Source organism: Pangasianodon hypophthalmus, chromosome 24, assembly GCF_027358585.1.
Source record: "Pangasianodon hypophthalmus isolate fPanHyp1 chromosome 24, fPanHyp1.pri, whole genome shotgun sequence".
NCBI lineage: Eukaryota > Metazoa > Chordata > Actinopteri > Siluriformes > Pangasiidae > Pangasianodon > Pangasianodon hypophthalmus.
In genome coordinates this window covers 2,762,887-2,783,265 of record NC_069733.1, presented here as the reverse complement: position 1 = coordinate 2,783,265, position 20,379 = coordinate 2,762,887, and the positions used below count along the sequence as shown (strand labels likewise).

The following is a 20,379-nucleotide window of genomic DNA, read 5'->3' as shown; positions in this document are numbered from 1 at the left end:
CCATAGACATTCCTGTATATTGGGCCTGTGTTAATAATGGTCCTATTGGACCATTATTGTTTAAGTGAAGTGAAGTGACTTGTGACCAAGTATGGTGACCCAAACTAGGAATTTGTGCTCTGCATTTAACCCATCCAAGTGCACACACACAGTAGTGAACACACACACACCGTGAACACACACCCGGAGTAGTGGGCAGCCTTTTTTGCTGCGCCGCCCGGGGAGCAGTTGGGGTTCGGTGCCTTGCTCAAGGGTCTCACCTCAGTCGTGGTATTGAGGGTGGGAGAGAGCGCTGGTCATTCACTCCCCCACCTACAATCCCTGCTGGACCTGAGACTCAAACCCACAACCTTCAGGTTCACCTTTGGGTTGCAAGTCCGACTCTCTATCCATTAGGCCACAACTGCCCCCATTGTTTAAGCCCATTGTTTAAGCCCATTGTATGACTGCCATTCAGGCACATTGAACTACTGGCATTCCTGCCTATGACAGCCATTCCTGTATGACAGCCATTCCTGTCTATTTGTCGACTGTAGTCCTGACTATTGGTCTATTATTCTGTCTGTCGAAGGACTATCATTCCTGTCTACTGGACGACAATCATCCCTGCCTACGGGATTATGGTCATTCCCACCTATTGGACAACTATCATTTAAGCCTATTGGACTTCACTCCTCTCTGCCTATTGCATGACTGTCATTCAAGCCCGTTGGAAGACAGTGATTCTTACCTATTGGACAACTGTCATTCAAGCCTATTGGATGGCTACCAATTAAGCCTATTGGGTGACAGTCAAACCTGTCTATTGGAAGACAACTATTGTCAAATAGGCAGGAACAATGGCCTAGTGGACAACAGTCATTCTGTCTAATCGACAACAGTCATGTCCTGCCTATTGGGCAACTATCATTCAAGCCTGGATGATTGTGAAAGCTGCCTATTGAACAACTACAATTTACATCTATTGTACAACTATAAGTGTATTGTACAGCTATGATTTAAGAGTATTGAGTGACTATCATTTAAGTCTATAAGACAACTGTCATTCAACATAATTGTCAGACCACTGTCATTCCATATTGTCATCCACACCATTTGAACCTTCCTGTATCTCCTATCAGTGAGCTTTTAGGACCAAACCTCACTTTGTTGAGTGCTTGACTAGTAGATCTAATAGGTCCAATATTCCACAATGACGGTAGCTCAATAATTTGTGATGGTGTGATTATAATTGTTGTAATATGCAGTAATAAAACAGCACCTGCCAGAGCCATTCTCACTACTGGACCATAGTCACTATCATTCTTTTCTGTCTAGTAGGCTACTGTTATTTCTAATGGCATTGCACTGGCAGACATCCCATCACTGACCTTCTAGGACCACACCACATCTATAGAGTGTGCATGTGGTAGTTTTACCAACTTTGTGCTATGTGAAGTGTCCTTGAGTGGTAGAAGCACACTGTCTTTCTTAATGAACTATTTGGAGGAGGTATGACACTTGTGTTTTCCTGCTTATTGTAATTAAGCACCAGGTTTTAGTGCTTGCAGTGTTCTTCAGATCTGTAAATTCACATGTTAATTTGGTTAAAAAAAATTTCAGTTTTTCAGACTGCATGAAGTCACTCATACAAACAATTAAGATGAGCATTGCACTAACACTCCGCACTGGGCCACAATGCCAGCCCTTGACATTTAATTTCAGTTTAATTACTTTTGCGCTTAAAAAAAAAAACTAGCTCATTGTTTCACATTAAGCAGCTCAGGTGATAAACATAATGTACTCCTTCCTTCTCTATCATTATCTTTCTCTCTCTCCCGTTCTCCATCAGATGAAGGGATGAGTATTCCCAATAAAGTAATGCCACATTAATATAAAGCTGTGATTTGAATTACAGCCGCTCTTCTCTCAGAGCTGCTGTTATAGAAAATTAATCCACACCATTTGACTAATCAGATTAGTGATGTGGTATAGAACAACTAATAACTGGATTCTGAAGTTTGCTTAAGATCTGAGTGGGTGTTCATTGTGCTGTTTTGGAAAAATCAACTTCTGTGTTACATCTCACGCTTGCAAATTTGCAAGAATATCTGTTTTAATACTCATGGTTCATTAATTCAATTGCTTACCCTAGCATGCCCATGCACCAAGACCATCAAGACACCTTTATTTCCCCAAGTAGAATTTCAGCAATTCCGAGCTTACTTTTTTTTTAATCGGTGTTGCAGTCAAGATGTCTGAAGTGTCGATCCTTCACCTCTAGAAGACACACACTATCAAACATCATCTCCTCTGAAGCTGCCTGACCTTTTAACTGGCTGCATCTCAAATGCAGAGCTGATGGCATGCCATGTCAAGTGCAGCGTGTCTCTGCATGGAGGCATCTCGGTTTCATTTCACTCTTACTGCATCAGCACAGATGGTGAAAGCCCCAGAACTATTTTTGTTTGGTTTTTTTTTGCTGATCATTTATTTATTTGGATGATTTTTTTTTTTATTTATTTTTCTTCGTGCATGTACTTATGCCACACGAACAGAAATTTATTGTAGCTTCTGTTACTCATCAAGTCAACATCTTGGAGAATGATTCATCTGAACCATTATTACAATGCTAAAACATCACCACATGCAACGAAAGATTGAATCAGAGTGTCTCCAAATTACTGAATCAGTGTTCGCTTGTGTGTATAGCACGAGATACACAAAGCATTTGGTGACTGAAATGTCAGTGACACTGATCTGTGCGCCTGGGGTAATTTATGGTTTTCCTAAAAATAAAGGGCCATTAGCCTCGCGCCTCTTGCTGCGCGGCAGCTGGGATGAGGGTTACAGTCTGTGCGGCACGTGGCACAGGGCGAGCCGGGCACAGGGGCAAGCTGGCAGAGGTGGAGGAGGAACGGTGAAGTATGACCACCGCCTGCCGGAGCTCACGCTGGGATCATCCCGATTTAGTCACTCTTCTCAAAACTAGAAGGTCACCCAAAGAGAGCTCAAATGGATGCTCCCTAGGAAGAGGAAGAAAAAGAGAGGTAGGAGGGAAGACGGGAGTGCTAGGGCAAGGGAAGATGATAAAGATATCACACCATGGGAGATTTGAGTCATAGCTAACAGCGAGAAGAAAAACATTTCTGAGAAAGTAAAAATCCAGCAATTAAAAACAACCTGTGAGAAGCAGTGACCTGTAATGCATGCTAATGAAACACACCAGGTTGATTTGTGGAGGACAAAATGGTGGCTTTTTTTTGTCCCTGAAGGTTCATATTAACTGTGAAGTGTAGAAGCTTTAGGTTATATATGTTGTTCATGTTTATATATATATAATTAAATATATTAAAATAACCTTTTCACTTTAGCACCCACAGCAAATGTTAAACCAAGGTGTTTATAGCACAGTTACAAAGTGTGGAAAAAAACAGATAAAAACTGTAATCACTGCTCTCTGATGCTACACTTTCTGATTCTTACACTTTCTGATATTCTGACTTCACCCATATTTCTACAGTATTTTCCCATTTGGCCTGCATGGTGCGATATCACGACATCATGACGATATAATGACGATATCATGATGAGTGATGTCACAAGACATTTTTCTGAGATATTGTAGGTATCACAAGTTACAAACTCTGAATTAAAGCAGCTGATTAGATGTTAACATTTGGTACCATTTTCAATCTTTAAAAAGTATTGAACCTTTACTGTTTTCAACTTCTTTTTTCATTTGATACAATTTCAAATGCGTTTGGTCTTTAATTCTGATGTACTTATTTCATGCCCGGCACGAGCGCAGAATAATCAGGAACGATTGCGAGACTGATGCATCCGCTCCAGTGATCACAACCTCAGGCTGATTTTTAATGATTAAAAATATCCACTTTAATTCTCTCTAATTTATTGACAGTCCAGTTGTGACCACTCTGATTTCAGATCATAAATATTCACCATGTTTAATATATTTATGACTCTACATTCTGTAGTGTGGTGAGAATGCTCGAGCTTGTTTGGATGAGCCTTGCCAGTCTGATCTCCTGAGCCTTGGCTTTATGCACTGCTGCAAAATGCACACACACTAGTACAGCAACCTGAGAGTGCTTTTGGGCTTTTCTATCCATCGATATTGGTTATATTGATTATTGTACAAGAGAGAATCATCCTATCTTTCTTCTCGCAGGCAATCCTCTGCTTCTGAATTCATCTGCCCGGCCTGAGCAGACCTACAGCTTCCGTGACTCTGTGGGGAAAGAGTTGTTCGACCCACTGCCTGACGCCACGGCTAAAGTCCAGAGCTCCTTCACAGCCGAGTACCATGCCAAGACTTACCCCCAGGGCCTGGCGTCGCCGGTACCCACAAACAACGGACCCTACAACTCCTACAGGACTCATCTGAGGAGCAGCGGCATGTTCGGACACCAGGGAGGACGACTGGTCATGCCCAATGCAGGTAGGGCTGTGGAGATACACCACTCTAATGATAACCAAAAGTGCAGTCTCTATGAGCTTTCTTCAGTTCTCTTCAAAATTTCTTCTATAGTACAGGTTCCTAGAGGTGCTGGAAATCTGAAATATCTCAAATCTGATATGATATCACATTGTCCTGGCTTTAATCACAGTTTCTACATTTACAAAGAAATTGTGTTAAGATTACATTTAAGTGGTAGAGCAGGGTTCAGTTTGTTAAAACTGAGAAATTATTTATTTATTTGCATTTTTATTTGTTTGTTTATTTGTTAATTTATTTGCATACATATTTATGAATGTTTGTTTATTTATTTGCTTACTCTTTATTTATTTGCTTATTCATGTGTTTGCATATAAGTTTGCATAATTGTTTGCTCATCTATTTATTTATTTATTTATGTGGTTGTTTGTTTGCTTATTTGCTGATTTGTTAGTTTGTTTATTTTTTTATTTGCATATTTGTGTGTTTGCTTATAAATTTGCTTATTTGTTCACTTATTGTTTGGCCATTTATTTATTTCTTTGCTTATTTCTTTGATGTTTATTTATTTGATTTTTTTTAGTATTTATTTATTTATTTATTTATTTGCTTGCTTATTTATCGGTTTCTTATTTACATATTGGCTTACTTGTTTATTTGTCTGCTTAATTTATTTGGCTGTTTGATTATAAATTTTGCGTATTTTTGGTTTATTTGCTTATTTTTTCTATTTATTTGCTTGCTTTTTTGTTTGTTTGCTTATTTGTTTATTTGCTTATGTGTTTCTTTCTTTGTCTGCTTATTTATCTGGTTGTTTGCATATTTATTTGTTTACTTATCGTTAGCTCATTTATTTATTCGCCTTTTTTGGTTGCTTATTTATTTATGCTTGTACAGGTTTGTAAATAGATATGCAGATATTAATTTGGAGCTGAATTGTACCGTGACACACTTAAGAGCAGGCCGAGGTCAGTATTATTAATGGAGACAGAAAGTTCTGGTGATCTTTAAAGAAACGATAAAACTGCAGTATTAACGTTACTTTCTTATAGCTGTCTTTGTTTAACAGCGAGTCTGAGGGCGAACAGCTTCATTATAGCTTTGAATGTAAGTGCCTTAGTTTATGTTTTTATGCCTTTAGTCAGCAGACAGACGTGAATTTTTTTCCCCCAGCACTCCTAAACCTTTTCTCATGATAAAGAGCCAATCTCAGCATCATTAGCACAAATCCGCTGCAGAAAGCACGATGAGACGTGTTTCATTTAGCCATGATGTGCCGTGAGACAATCACAATTTTCACTGGCTAATGAGCAAAAAGGTCAACAGTCCAGCAGACCTGCTTTCTCTTCTGAAGGGTACTTCAGTCCTCTTTAGAGTCACAAAGAAATCAACAGCGTGTGTGTGATTGAATGACTGTCATGACGCAGTTTTAAAACACTCTACAAGGATATTTGCGAAAGCACGGCTACATACAGATTCTTGGATAATGAAAAAGAAATTGGTCCAAAAATGTAATAAGCTTCAAGAAATTCAACAAAACAGCTTTAATGACACGGGGTTAAAAGATTTTTAAAAACTGAATGCATAAAAAAGGATAAACTGAGAAAATTAACCAACACATTTATTGGTCTTTTAGAGCACTAGAGCTCTCTCTCTCTCTCTCTCTCTCTCTCTCTCTCTTTCTTTGTCCCTTATCTATCCAAGGAGACGACAGAAAGCCCCTAACAGCACAGAGAAATGACCTTGAAAGCACTCAAGCCTGCTCCTTCCTCCATTTTATGTTCCTGTGTCTCAGAAGTGACCGCATTTTATACTTTATTTCTTAACCAGATCACTCACCATCCAATTACGCTGCTCATCTAAGCGCATTCATTCACATTCTACCACAGCACAGTATTTATAGAAACTAACCTGTTTCCTGGACGTTCCACAATATTAAAAGTAAAAGTATACAGTGTCAAAGAGTATACAAAACATTGTAATTGTTAGCAAATCGCTGTGTTATAAGAGGATAGTTTGACGTTACCAGTCTCTGTCCGTCTGACAAAATGACCCAAGATGCCACGATAAACCCGATCTTTCCACAGTAATCATAAGAATTGAACACTCTATGCTTATTTATAAGAAAAAGTGCAAACAATAGCCCCACCCCAATCCTAACATTAACCCTTTTTATGCAACATTTTATATAAGCAACATTTTATACAATCAGAGTTGTGCAAATTTTTATGAATTGGTAAGTCTGAGATATTAATAATGGGAAAAAAAAAACCCTCGATATATCACTTCTTTTCAAACAGCACGTGTTGTTTTGTTGCCGTAAACACCTGTGGTTCTTTTGCATGGGGGGGTGCGCAAACTTTTGCTGTCCATTCGGCACTTTTACACAAAACGTCACTTCTGTGCAGTGTATTCAAGCCCTTTGGATTTCAGAATGTTGTTTTAAAATACTCAGCGGTGAAGTGTGAAGTGTGAGTCCACAGTTCAGCATCAGATAATACACTCTGAGTGCAACTCAATAACACTCCTTCCATTTTAATAAATCCTGAGTAAATCCTCTTGTTATTCTGAATAACCAAATCATTTCAAAAACAGACTCCTCGTTGGATCTCAGAGCAGTGCTGACCACGTCGAACCCAAGGGCAGACGAAATCGATTAAAAAAAAAAATCTTACATTCATCACATATTCTTCTACATAACTGAGAAATCACCAAAGATCTTGTATTCCCACTTGAGATGCTCTCTACTCGAGCTATTTCTTAAAAAAAATCACAACTATGTGACATAAATACTCAGACACAGAGTCAATTATATTAACAAAACAGCCAGTGAGAATTCTTTTAGCAAGTGTACGTCAAATGATGACGTCTGAGCACCTGGAAATAAGAAGTGCATTGCGTGGATAGCCAAGTCGCATAATTATAATAATAAATAAGTCTATAATTTGAGAGAATGACTAAGTTTTTTTTCATACAAGCAATTACACTGCAATGCATTTATTCAGAGTTATTACCAGAAGCTGGACATTTTCATTCCCATGTGATTCATTACATATTCATCAGCGCACTGAAAGTTTTCAGCTTGCTTCAGAGAAGAGTGCACTTCAGACGTGTGAGCTGACGGCAGATGTCTGGCGTGTTGTTTGTGCAGGAGTCAGTCTGCTGGTGTCCCACGGGGCGATCGCCGAGGACACGTCCTGGGAAATGTACATGCTCATCGATCAAGGAGAGTCCAGGTGAAACAAAATATCCCTCCATCATTCTGTACATTTCTCTCTTTCCTTTTCTTATTTAACTACAGGTCAATATGTCTTCCTATTTTTCATACGATACACTCGGTATCACATTGCAATATGTTCGGGGTCATCTTAAGGTAACACACACATATATATATATATATATATATATGTGCGCTTGACATGTTCAATGAGGACTTTTCCGGAACATTAGGGAGCAGGCACACATTAGCTACAACTGAGGACACGCCAGAAACCAGAAAACACAATTCTACTACAAACCAGAAAGGAAAACGAGGAGAAAAACAAGAGGCTAGACTTAACAATTGGAATTGCTTAATCAGTCCACAATAAGAATCCCCATGATGCCTTGTCCAGGAGTCCGAGAGCATAATTAACCCTTGCATGAACAGCAGTTTGAAAAGATCCAGTGGCTTCACGTGTCTTCAATGAAACACATACGTGTCTTCATCCTCCCTGATTGGTAGATGTCATGATAGAGGTGAATTAGATTGAGGTTGGGAAATGGCCGCCTTTAGACATTCGCAAGATCTGGGGTAGAACCAGTTAGTTTAAATGAAACGACCACTGTGAAACACATTGCATATGTCGGTGCTGTATTTTTGTTTTTCTCTTTAAGAAGATAGCCGTTGTACCGCGCTGACAACAAAGTGGGGACATTGTTATTACTAGATAATAAATAGAAGAAAAAAATGTAAACGCTCTCATAACATAACAGAAGGTTTCGCTGTTAGCTCCGGAAAACAAAAAAGGTCAGAAGTGGCCCAGAGTATGGAAAACGACAGTGGTCAGAACCGGGTTGGTGGGATTACGCAAATTCCTGTCATGAAATTTGCCCTCATTCATGGGTGATTTTTTTATCTAGCAAATTCCACTTGGTTTTAACACATCAGTTTGAGATATGATTAACAGATGTCCAGCTTTTACCCTAAACATGTGACTAAAAATGAGTGAATAGGCAGTGAATATTATCTTGCATTGTTTTTTTTTTTCTGGGCAACAAACTTGTGACCTTTTCCTTGCAGACAGGCAACCAATCAGATATGGCTATATTCCAAAACACAAAATTCCTGGTAGCTAATTGCAGGACTGGATAGTATGATAGGATGATGTGATATTGATATTGCGATAAATTTAAATAACTGTAAGTATTGGCAGTACTTATGATGATTAGAGTAACAAGTTGCTGATTGGACATCAAAATATATATTGTGTCAAAGGTTTTGTTTTACCTTTTGCATTTAATTTAAATTAAAAATTATAGTTTACTGTACTTTTGCATAATAGTGTATAGTAAGAATGTCTTTAGATACTGTGGTATGATATTTTCGCTGTATCACTCACTCATATCCTGACACTGTTTTAGATCAGTGGATGAGTGAATGCAAAAGGTCATGTCAAGGACAAAAGAACACCAGAATCTCTACAGTTCAGGCCGCATGATGGGGAAAATCCTACATCCAGGTCCTGTGAGATCAGTTTCAATCTCCTCTCCTGTCTTTCTGACCTTGTGTTTTCAATCTTCCTTTCCTCTTCCTCGGTTCTCACTATCACAAACACACAACAGATGGTGTGAGTGTTCTCCTCTCCAAATCACAGTCTCTCGGCGGGAACCCTGTGAGAAGATCGTTTTCCCCCTTCGCCCTCGCGAGTCGAGTCACAAGTGCCTTCTGGAGGCGCGTGTGTTTTTGCATGTTCCCTCCTTTAATTGGCTTAAATGACTTTAGAGCAAGGATCAAAACACGCAGCCGCCTGGCGCCATTGAGGCTTATCACATGGGAAAGCATATTTAAAACGAGTCTCAAATTAGAAGTCTGTCCTCCCAAAATGCTTTAAAGTCAAAGCAGATGAAATTAAATAGCACATGGCTTTAAGTTGAGCTACATTTTAATTTCCTTTAATCCATATACACATAGATGATGAAATGTTGAGTAGGATTACGGAGCAAGACATGAAACAACACCGCATTAATAACAAAGTGTATATTAGTGGGGCGATATATAAATCTATTTTTATTATTGTGTGCTAATCAGTAGGCAGCTATGTAGGTGTGACTTATTGATGAGAAATTGACGTAACTTTGTCTATTTTATTGCTCTACAAATCCTTTCTTCACTTCTGCCATGGAAAACGTAATTCATAGTACATGAAGTTCCTTTACTCCTGCAGTAAGCATAGTAACGACCCTGTGCCGGCCTCGTCTCATCTCCGCTGAAGGAGAACCAGCTTGGCTGTCGTTGCTCACTCCGTATGCAACCTTAAAAGGGAACAAGGGGCCGATGGGACGCAATTACGGTCAGCGGATGCAAAATGGGAGTGTTCCGAGTCATTGTGCACATGGACATAGATCGAGCTTTCCATTAGCCGAGAGAGTCGCTGCATTGCAGAACAGTCAGGAATGGAGAAGGTGTGACCTTATAAGCCATTTAGACCTCTTCCATGGCATAAAGACATAGGAAAGCACAGGTGTTTCTTTTGTCCAATGATGCTACTGTTGTTTTTGTTTTATCAATGCAAACGTTAACTCTGGTGATACTAGTACATACTGTTATATGGTGATAACGTGCAATTAAACGTAATATTTAATGGTTGCCTTTGTTATTTCTGATGCTGTATACAAATATTGATATTAGCACCAAGTTCCAGCATATTTCTTTACAGTAGTTACTTTTTACTTGCAGTTACAACTGGAACATTTGTGACAGCTATTATTCAATAGCTAAATATTTTCATTAATTATTATATTGTGGCACCAAAGTACAAACCTGGTATTTTTCACAATAATCAAATTGCATTTGAATACAAAAAAAAAAAAACATTGCATTACAAATAATTGCATACCTACATATTTGTGTGGCATCCTGGGAAAACATTTTTTAATATAGAAGCTATAGATGTTATATATATATATATATATATATATATATATATATATATATATATATATATATATTAGTTCAATATGTTTCACTTTTGCATGTATCTGAATCACAAGTTCTAGCATTTTAAAGTATCTATACCCTCTACAGTATTTCCAGTAATGGCTATTGGCGTTCAAATAACCACTCTTCTCAACTGTGGGGAGTAGAAGAGAATTTCAGAAGCATAATATGTCAAAACCTTGTGTCGGATGGGCTTCAACAGCAGAAGACCATATCAAGTACCACTCAGACAAAACCAGGAATCTGAAGCTACAGTGGGCACCAACACTGAATGGCTATAGATTGGAAAAAGACCAGGAGATGTTTTTGAACTCTCAATCTTCAACTATCCATTTTTGATGGAGAAATGAATAGAAGTAATTTATATTGAGTTAAGATATTAGGTTAATTTTGTTTTCTGATGTTCTTTGTCATTCTGAAATTTTGACATTCCAGCATTGTAGTCGATTCTGACAGCGTGTCTAGCAACGTTTCCGGATCTTTCTGGAATGTAACAAACCCAAAACTGACGTGAATCTGACTGAAATATTATTAGGGGGGCTATTGTTGTCAACAGTACACAACAGTTTTCTGATTTGGGAAAGACGCTGTTGTTTTGAAAGATAGTTCCCTTGCTTTCTCAGGTACATTAGATCAAAAGCTTTCCAGAAAGTTCCACAGGGCATCTGGTTGAAACCCATTATGAACTCGAGTGATGTCACTGAGGAACTGTACAAGTTCGTCTTTGTGATTCTGATTAAATTAGTACAGACTAATTTAACTAGATACAAACCTGGTGTAATAATAACTGCTCAGTAGTGAACTCAGACTTAGTGTAAGCATGGTGCTGGAGGACTGGGATTTGCCCAGTCATTTCCTGTCCCTGATCTGTCACTTTCTGTGCTTATAAACAGATTCTGTTCTCACCTGTAGTGAGAGCGAGCATCTCTCTCTATCTCTCTCTCTCTCTCTCTCTCTCTCTCTCTCTACCCCTCCTCTGAAGCCATCATCCATGAAGCTGTCACTCAGACCCTTCTTTGGCCAGGAGGGAGCAGTGGAGAATTGAATTTACCTCTCCAACAGTCAGATAGTGCACATCGAATGCACCTTCTCTCTGCAGCATAATAGGAATCCATTAAAATCCACCAAACACAATCGATCACAGCTGCCACCTGAAAGGTGACTTCCCTCCAAGATATTTTAAGCCCGTCAGAAATAAGATTATACTCTATTGCCAAGCTTTTATTCTATGTCAGCATTTTATTCCATCTGTTTGTTTGTTCATTTGCCTGTTTGTTGTTTCTCGAGAGCTCCTCCGCATTATGTGTCATTACAAGGATTTTACAAAACCCACGAGTCAAGTCATTAACCGTAGCGATATTAAACATATGTATCAGTATGTGAGAGGTTGTTTGCGGTATTAAAACCCGCACCTCCACTCTATCAGATATCCATTAAATCTGAGACCCCGTCAGGAGCAGCGTGGCCACTAATGGCTCCCTTTCATTCCTCGTTAAGTCTCGCAGGGATGAATCATCCGTCACTTTGAATAATGCACCTCATTACAGACCTGGCTAGCTCCAGCAACAGACCCTTGACAGTAATGTGGAATAGAATCACTTCAAGGAAAGATGATGAGGCGCTTTAGATGCTCTGGCGTCTGGTCTCACAGGTGTCATGTGACAATCTAGATTTTGGCTCGTGTTACAGATGCAGGAGTTTTGATTCAGATATTAAACACTAATAATGATTGTTTTGTTGAAAAGCTTGTTAAGTGGTTCAGGAATTCAAGATGGATTCATTTTGGTGTTTCATCGAGGAAGAATTTATGATTCGAGTCTCAGGTTACAGTCACTGATATTTCGTATGTTGAGTTGTTTTCGAATAACTGGGACATTTCCTTATGAATTAAGGCTGTTTATTTTTGACTATTTGGATTTCTAAGAGTGATCTGACTGGTTAGAAGGTGTTGATTGTGTCTTGGAGTAAGCGCATGTTAGCCTTCACCCTCCCCTGTAGGTAGCTCTCATATAACAGGGAAGAACTGGCTGGTGGGTGGGAGAAAATCCATTGTACGGGTATTTGTAGGTGTAAATAAACAGTATTAAAATGTTTACTATGTGGAATTTTGTCTTTACTTTGAAGAGGTATTATTCATGCATCCATCCAAGTGTGTTGACAAGTTCTCCTTGGCATCTCTGGTGCTTAAACCGATGACAATCTCACTGAACGAGGATATGTGAAGTGCCTTCGAGGCTCAGGAGCTCTCAGTGATTGAATAAAGTCAAGCTAGGTTTCTTTTTTAAAAAAAAAAAAAAAAAAAACACCTGAAATAATGAGCGGTTTCTTCAGGAAGCCATCATGCATGAAGTATGAAATTGTTAATATAAGTGAGTGGGCAGAGATGAATAGGCTGATTGACAGTTATGGTCCTTGTTCCCTCTCAGGAGACATTGAATTACATTTCAGCAGTGAATTCTGAAAAGCCTTTTATGCTTCAGATACAACCTAGAGAACTTAGAGAAGTTAGTGCTAATAAGATATTATATAAATTCAGATATTTAATGGGTGTTTGCCTTGCCAAATATTTTCTTGTTAACAGAGGTCAAAGAGGATATAAAAATGAAAAAAAAAAAAAAATCTAAAGTTAATTACTTGGCATGCTGTTTCTTTCTAACTCTTTCAACGTGTCCATTTGGAAACATGCTCCATGTATCCTTTAATTAATAGTAATTGTAATATAAACAAGAAAAAAAAGTTTACTAAGAATACTACAAGATCTCCTCACATCCCTTTGACTCGAAATTTCATGACGGACGTGAGCCTTCGTTAACTCGTCCTTAATGGGCTTTGTGTTGTGTTTCATGCACAGTCACAAGGAAAAGACGGAAAGTGATGATAATAGGCTGAAAATTATACACAGAGTCTTATGAATATGCAGCAGCCATTAAATGACTTGCTCCCAGGTGCCCTTCGAGAATCAGCAGCTATTTTCTTTTCTTTTTTTTTTTTCTTTCTGCAGAATTGTGGACCTCTCAGAAAAAAAAAAAATGCTTCCTTTAATGATTTCCAAGACTGCTAACTTGGCAGTTGGGGTAATTGTTTGTGTAGGATCATGCGGTTTGTTCACACAAAAACAGTCCTGATTTGTTTTATGTTACCTGATTGTTAAATCCAGCCAGATGGGAGAATGCGAAATCGTAAAGTTGTCCGCAAAACTTAAATGCTCGTTAATGCTCTTTTTAACCCCCTGGTTAGGCACACTATTTAGCAAAGGATGCCGCAATGACCCAGATTATATTTATATTTTATAACAACGTTCACTGTTCGCAATATAATGAGATTAAGAGAAATAGATGATCACAATCCTTTCTCGTGCTTGATGAACCTCCTGATAGACATAGAGCATATGGGACAGCCACTAACACTAGTCTTTTGTTTCAGATTTACAAACATGGGGCATTTTTAACACTTTTATTTCACTTTGTTACAATCTGAACATAATGATGATCTCTGGAATTTTTAATTTTTTTTTTTTTTAGTGAAAACTTTGCCTTGTCATTTTTCATATCTGCAGCGCACCATCATTAGAGAGATGCGAAATCCTGCTGGGGCCAGAGGTCACGTACGGCCCCCCAGGCCTGAGTCTGACCTCCCCAGTTGCCATGACGATAGCCCACTGTGCCGAGGTCACCGATGAGAACTGGAGCGTTCGCCTGAAGAAGAAAACGAAGGACGACGAGTGGGAGGTACGAGGCGTCTTCCCCTCTCTCCTCTCTCGACCTCGGCTTCATTTGAAATTCAGATTGGCGAGCGGAGTGGCTGCCTTTGATTTATCATCCCGCCTCTCGCGCTGTACAAGGTTCAGGTTATCTTTAAAAAACACTGCAAAAAGAAATGTGTGTACATCTCCAGTTCACAAAGCAGAGAGCTTGTTTCCTGTCAAATAGATGAAGCAAAATGGAGATAGAGGTTCTCTTATGCAATGTGAAGCCAGAGTGTCTTACAGAGGCCGGTGGAGGGAGAAGTTTAGGGTCATTTCTCAAGGGCACAATAACAGTAGAGGGAATTTACTGGAGGGAATCGAATCCAAGTTCTCCAACTGTTAACAGAACTAACAGAATAAACAGCTTTGAACCAGTCTGGGAACTTTGCTCCAAATTAGATAGACTTAGCTGTAGAGGAATTAGCCGTAAACTGGTCAGAGAACCTAAATGTATAGAATCTAGAATGTATTATCAAATGTAGTAAATTTAAATTAAATTTTTGGTGGCACAGTGGACCTTACACTAGCTACTAGCTAACTGCTGATACACACCCGAGTCATTCGGGATCATTGGTTAATTTTAAGCCTAAGTCTCTGGGTGAATTATTCTGAAATTTGAATCTGAATTAGTGGAATACAGTTTCAGTTTGATCTAATTCAACTACAAACTTCACTTACAATTTCAAATAAAAGCATAAATAATTGGATTTGAATATTTTCATTTCTGATTGTAGCGGCACATGTTGCATATTTGTAGTAGATAATAGTACAGCTATTACTCAATGTCGTTACTATTAAGCTTTAACTATTCCACCCTGTGTTGTGTGAGGCTAGCATGACTTTATAGACTTTCTGAATGCAGCCAGAGGAAAACAAGGTGGTGATGTGTGAGAAAGTGGTACAGGAAACAACGAAAACAAGACAATTTTGCCATGTAATAACAGGGAGGCCAAAAGAACTGTCAAACAGACAAGACCTCCGGGCCAAAGGGCCATCAAACACAGCTGCTATCGATCCGACTCCACTGGGGAAAACGACCTGAAAATATCGGCGATGTGAAGCAATCTGAGAAAGAACCCTGTAGAAGGTGTCACTCCTGACCTGGTCACTCATTCAGTGCTAAATCAAAGGCTTAACAAGGCCTCACACCTCTGCTACATTTCAGAGATAATGTTTGCAGGATGCCAGCATGGTTCAGTGAGATACTAATTATTTTTTAAATTATTATTCAGTATAAAAACAGGCAATTTTCTTCATAGACCATATATATATATATATATATATATATATATATATATATATATATATATATATATATATATGTTTGAAAAAGTTCAATGCAGGCTGTAATAGTGAAGTGAAGTGACTTGTGGCCAAGTATGGTGATTTGTGGCGAATCGGAATTTGTGCTCTGCATTTAACCCATCCAAGTGCGCACACACACACACTGTGAACACACACCCGGAGCAGTGTGCAGCATTTTTTGCTGTCAGAACACAAAGTGCTTTGCAGCTTGCTCCGTATGGGGGCTGCATAGCCGCAGAACGGTCAGAGTGCCCATGGTTACCCCCGTCCAACCCTGAAAGAACTGGACCATGGAGCAATGGAAGAAGGTGGCCTGGTCTGATGAATCACATTTCCTTTTATATCCCAACGTTGTAAAGTTGTATGCACGGCCGGTGTGTGTGTGCATCTCATACCTGGGGAAGAGAAGGCGCCAGGATGCACTATGGGAAGAAGCCAACCGGTGGAGGCAGTGTGATGCCCTGGGCAATGTTCTGCTGGGAAACTTTGGCTCCTAGCATTCATGTGGATGTTACTTTGACACATACAACCTACCTAAACATTGCTGCAGACCAAGTACACCCCTTCATGGCAACGGTATTCTTTAATGGCAGTGGCGTCTTTCAGCAGGATAGTACGCCCTGCCACACTGCAAAAATTGTTCAGGAATGGTTTGAAGAGCATCATAAAGTTCAAGGTGTTGACGTGGCCTCCAAATTCCCCAGATCTCAGTCCAATTGAGCATCTGTGGGATGTGCTGAATAAACAAGTCCAATCCATGGAGGACCGACATCACAACTTACCGGACTTAAAGGATCTGCTGCTAATGTCTTGGTGCCAGATACAACAGCACACCTTCAGAGTTCTTCTACACACCTACACATTAGGCAGGTGGTTTTATGTATGCATATGTGTATATATATATATATATATAATATAGAGAGAGAGATATATATGAGAGAGAGAGAGAGAGAGAGAGAGAGAGAGCGTTTACAGGTTCTTGAGAAAGACTGCATTGTTCAGATGCTAGCTGTCCTTGTGCTTTTTATTTTTTTAGAATTAAGATCTTACATTGTTTCAGCACATTGCATCAATCCTCAGTAGTGATCTAACAAACATTCCAGTTTTAGAAGCAAATTGACTTTTTCGCCTCACTGAAAGCGAGAGTCTTTGTGCCAGCCCTGGATCCATCAACGTCAGCATAGTGAGAACGAATCAATGACCTTCTCTGGTAAGGCACAGAGAGCCGGTGGTGGTGTCAGCTCACCTCTGTAAACAGCTTGCTCTTCACCTCCATTCACACTTTTACATCATCGTTTCATCCCGGCTCAGGTCGAGTCCTTTGTCCTCACTTCACTGTACACTTGTAGTCTGGATTCAGACTAAGAAATGATATTGAAAAGAAGCCATATTGCTGTATGTATACGCCTCATAAGCATACCCCTGTTATTCTTTAGAGATATGACCTTGGCTTTGGTGAAGCAATTCGTTCTAAAAAAAAAAAAGCGAGTGTAGCTCCTGCTGTATATAGCAGCTGGACAAAGATTTCATATTTAAAGGGGGAAATGGCAGTAGGCATCTCAGCAGATGGAGACAATAAATTGCTTTCGGTGCATGCCTCAGAATTAACGTCTTATCACCCATAGTCATTTTACACACATATAACCACCATCGCTTCATAAACAGCTGTGCATGGCAGAAGAGAATCTAAGACGATTAAATAAGCGCCAGTGCTAAATTCGAGGCGGGATTTAATTCTTGCTACAGGTATTATTTTTCCTTTACAAAAAAGACATTAGAGGTATACTGTAAGTGCATTTAGTGCATATAGTCACAGTATACTGAAAGCACGCTAAAGATTTACCACATTTCTAGCATCCATTCACTAGTTTTGTACTTGGTTTGGACTGAATGTTCATACAAAGGTTTGAACAAGTATAAATATAGTATATAAAAAGTACTCCAGTGTACTTCTCAAGTATCCTTACAAGAGCTAGTATATCAGAGGTAGACTAGTATACTTGTCTTCAGATATACTCAAAAATGCTATTAATTGTACTATTTATTATTGTACTATTCTATTTAGAAATGCTAGCATCCCAAACACTTCGAGTATGCTAAGAAAATGTAGTATAGCAAAAGTAAACTAGTGTATAGATTATATCAAAAGTAGACAGTGTATTTCTCTTTGAGTATACTGATAAATGCTAGCATATCAAAAGTAAACTAGTGTAGTTCTCATTGAATATGATTACAAATGCTAGGATATCAAAAGTAGTCAGTGTACTTCTCTCTGAGTATACTTAAAATGCTAGTATATCAAAGTAAACAGGTATGCATATGCTAGTATATCTTTTTGAGAATACTTTGAAATGCAAGTATATAAAAAGTAAACTAGTGTACTTTGAGTACAATTACAAATGCTAGCATATCAAAATATCAATATAGCATATCAATACACTAGTACACTTCTCTTCAAGTATACTTAAGAAGTGCTAGTATTTTTAACATACGAAACTTTTCTTCAAGTATAATTACAAGTTTTTGTACTTGTACACGTAGGGGAATTCTCTCCAAGCATACATTAGTGCATTTGCAGTAAACTTTGATAAATACCTTACTAAAGGTGGTATTGGCCGTACGTGCCTGCACTAAACCTTCTTTCTCCTCCATCCACAGGAAGTGATGTCAGCAGAAGACGATTCGACTTCCTGTTACTGTCTCCTGGACTCTGGAAGGTGCCACCTGTTGCTGAGCGAGCCGGGCTCGTACGCCCTCGTGGGTGAACCGCTGAGCGACGGCGCCACCAAGAGGCTGAAGGTGGCCGTGTTCGGCAGCTCACACTCCTCTATGAGCTACAGCCTGCGAGTGTACTGCGTAGACGACACACCTCACGCCTTTCAGGTCAGCACCACGAGTCTGTGTTCGAGTAACATAATGGCTGCAAATTATGCACTGTGTTACACATTTGTGGTTCGATGATGTGTGGGTGTGCAGGAATACCATAATGGGGAAATCTCAAAAGATTATAGATAAACTCTTTTTTCCATAGTGCTGAATAATTCAAACTGCACTGCAGCTATAGTGTTGGCATGGCATGGGATCATCCTTTTTGAAAATATGAAGTTTAAGCAGATACAAAGACGTTCCGTGACTGTTATATTGAGTTGTATGGTTAACACTGTGTGTGTGAGTGTGTGTGTGTGTGTGTGTGTGTGTGTGTGTGGACTCTGTTCATAAAAAATGCATGAAAGGAATTCTTTCAAATGCATAAAATAAATGAAGCATTACAGTGCCTCTGACTGCATTTAGGACTAAATGAATAAGTCAGTGTCATGCATGCAGCTATTTCAGTGAGAACAGAGTTGGCCATGAGTATTTTACGATTTTAATTCCACTCAAGTTGAGGTTAAAAGACAACCTGAAGTCAAAGCTTGCCTTATTAGATCAAGTCCTTATTCAGATGTGCAAGATTCACATTTCAAAGACAAAATTCGTCTTTGTCTGTAATCTTCCACTAAAGTGCAGCAGCTTCTCTAAACTGCCTCTGATTTGTGGCTACTTTACAGAGAAAGTTGTTGATGGGATAAAAATAATAATAACCAATCAGCAAAGACACGTTAAGATGCTTGCGGGGGTGAGCTCGGCATTCAAATCACTACCTCCCTTCCAGCTCAAATACATACAGCCTCACTCCTGGGACACAATTTCCATCTTCCTGCAATAGCCGGATTTCATCCGCCTCCTCTAATTAGCGTACCGGTGATTGACTGCAGGCTAGCATCTTGCTCTGACTTCATGTTTGTTACGGAACACCTACTTTTCATAAGCCAAATTCTGACAGATGAAACCAAAGTCTCTCCCGCCAAATTATGCTGCTTTACTAGGAGTGTGTCACATTGCGGAAGAAAAATGTATTCAGATTTCACTTTCACATTGGGCCTCATTTATCTATCATTTAGTAAAGTTGTGTGTACCTGTATATTGGATTCTGCCTCATCTCAGACTCAGCCAAAAGTGTCTAAACGAACAAACAGGCATAAATGTAGCCGTGTTACGTTGCCACTATCTCTGTGCTTTCTGTCTGGAGCTACACACAAGCACATAATCATACCACTCTAACTGAGTCACTCTATAAATTCTCAATCCAGTAAATGTATCACTGAGCTTCAGATGGCTAGAGTTGGAATTTGAAACCATGTACAAAGCCAATCTGTCGTTATTTTCCAGACCAATCACCATCACTTCCATCAGCTTTGGGTAATGTTGAGAACATTATCATTTAAACCAAAATGATCGAAATTCTTTATCCTCATATCAGACAGGACAGTTTTTACGTCTAGAACTGCCTTAAACAGTGGACAATGGACAATGCAGGTTGTTAATACTCTTTCTCCCAAAATGCTGATGAATTCTTGATTCTGATTGGTCAGAAGGTGTTGATTCATTTGCTGTAAAATCAGCTCTAACCATAGTTTTGGCTACAAGGCAAATCAGGTTTATATTAATGCAGTCGTTCTAATGTCTTATGTACACAGGCTGTGGTATGATGGCTGTTGTATGATGGATGCTCCACATAAACTAATCTTAATAATACCAATTTACCTTACAATTTACCTGCTAGCCTGTAGGTATGCATTAGCCTGTATGTGCCACTGAGGAGGGGAACATTGCCAAATAATGACAAAAAGGAACTTAAGATGATTGTAATGA

General features: G+C 39.1%; 1 protein-coding gene across 2 annotated transcripts in view; it reads left to right on the top strand.

Moving 5' to 3' along the window:
• Positions 1 to 20,379, top strand: part of unc5db (unc-5 netrin receptor Db) — a 154,107-nt gene that overhangs the window by 122,115 nt on the left and 11,613 nt on the right. For both annotated transcript variants that reach the window (XM_034299177.2, XM_026940090.3), the window contains exons 10-13: positions 4,172 to 4,441; positions 7,590 to 7,674; positions 14,194 to 14,365; positions 18,346 to 18,570. In XM_034299177.2, the coding sequence (XP_034155068.1) occupies positions 4,172 to 4,441; positions 7,590 to 7,674; positions 14,194 to 14,365; positions 18,346 to 18,570 (752 nt within the window). The remainder of the gene's footprint in view (positions 1 to 4,171; positions 4,442 to 7,589; positions 7,675 to 14,193; positions 14,366 to 18,345; positions 18,571 to 20,379) is intronic.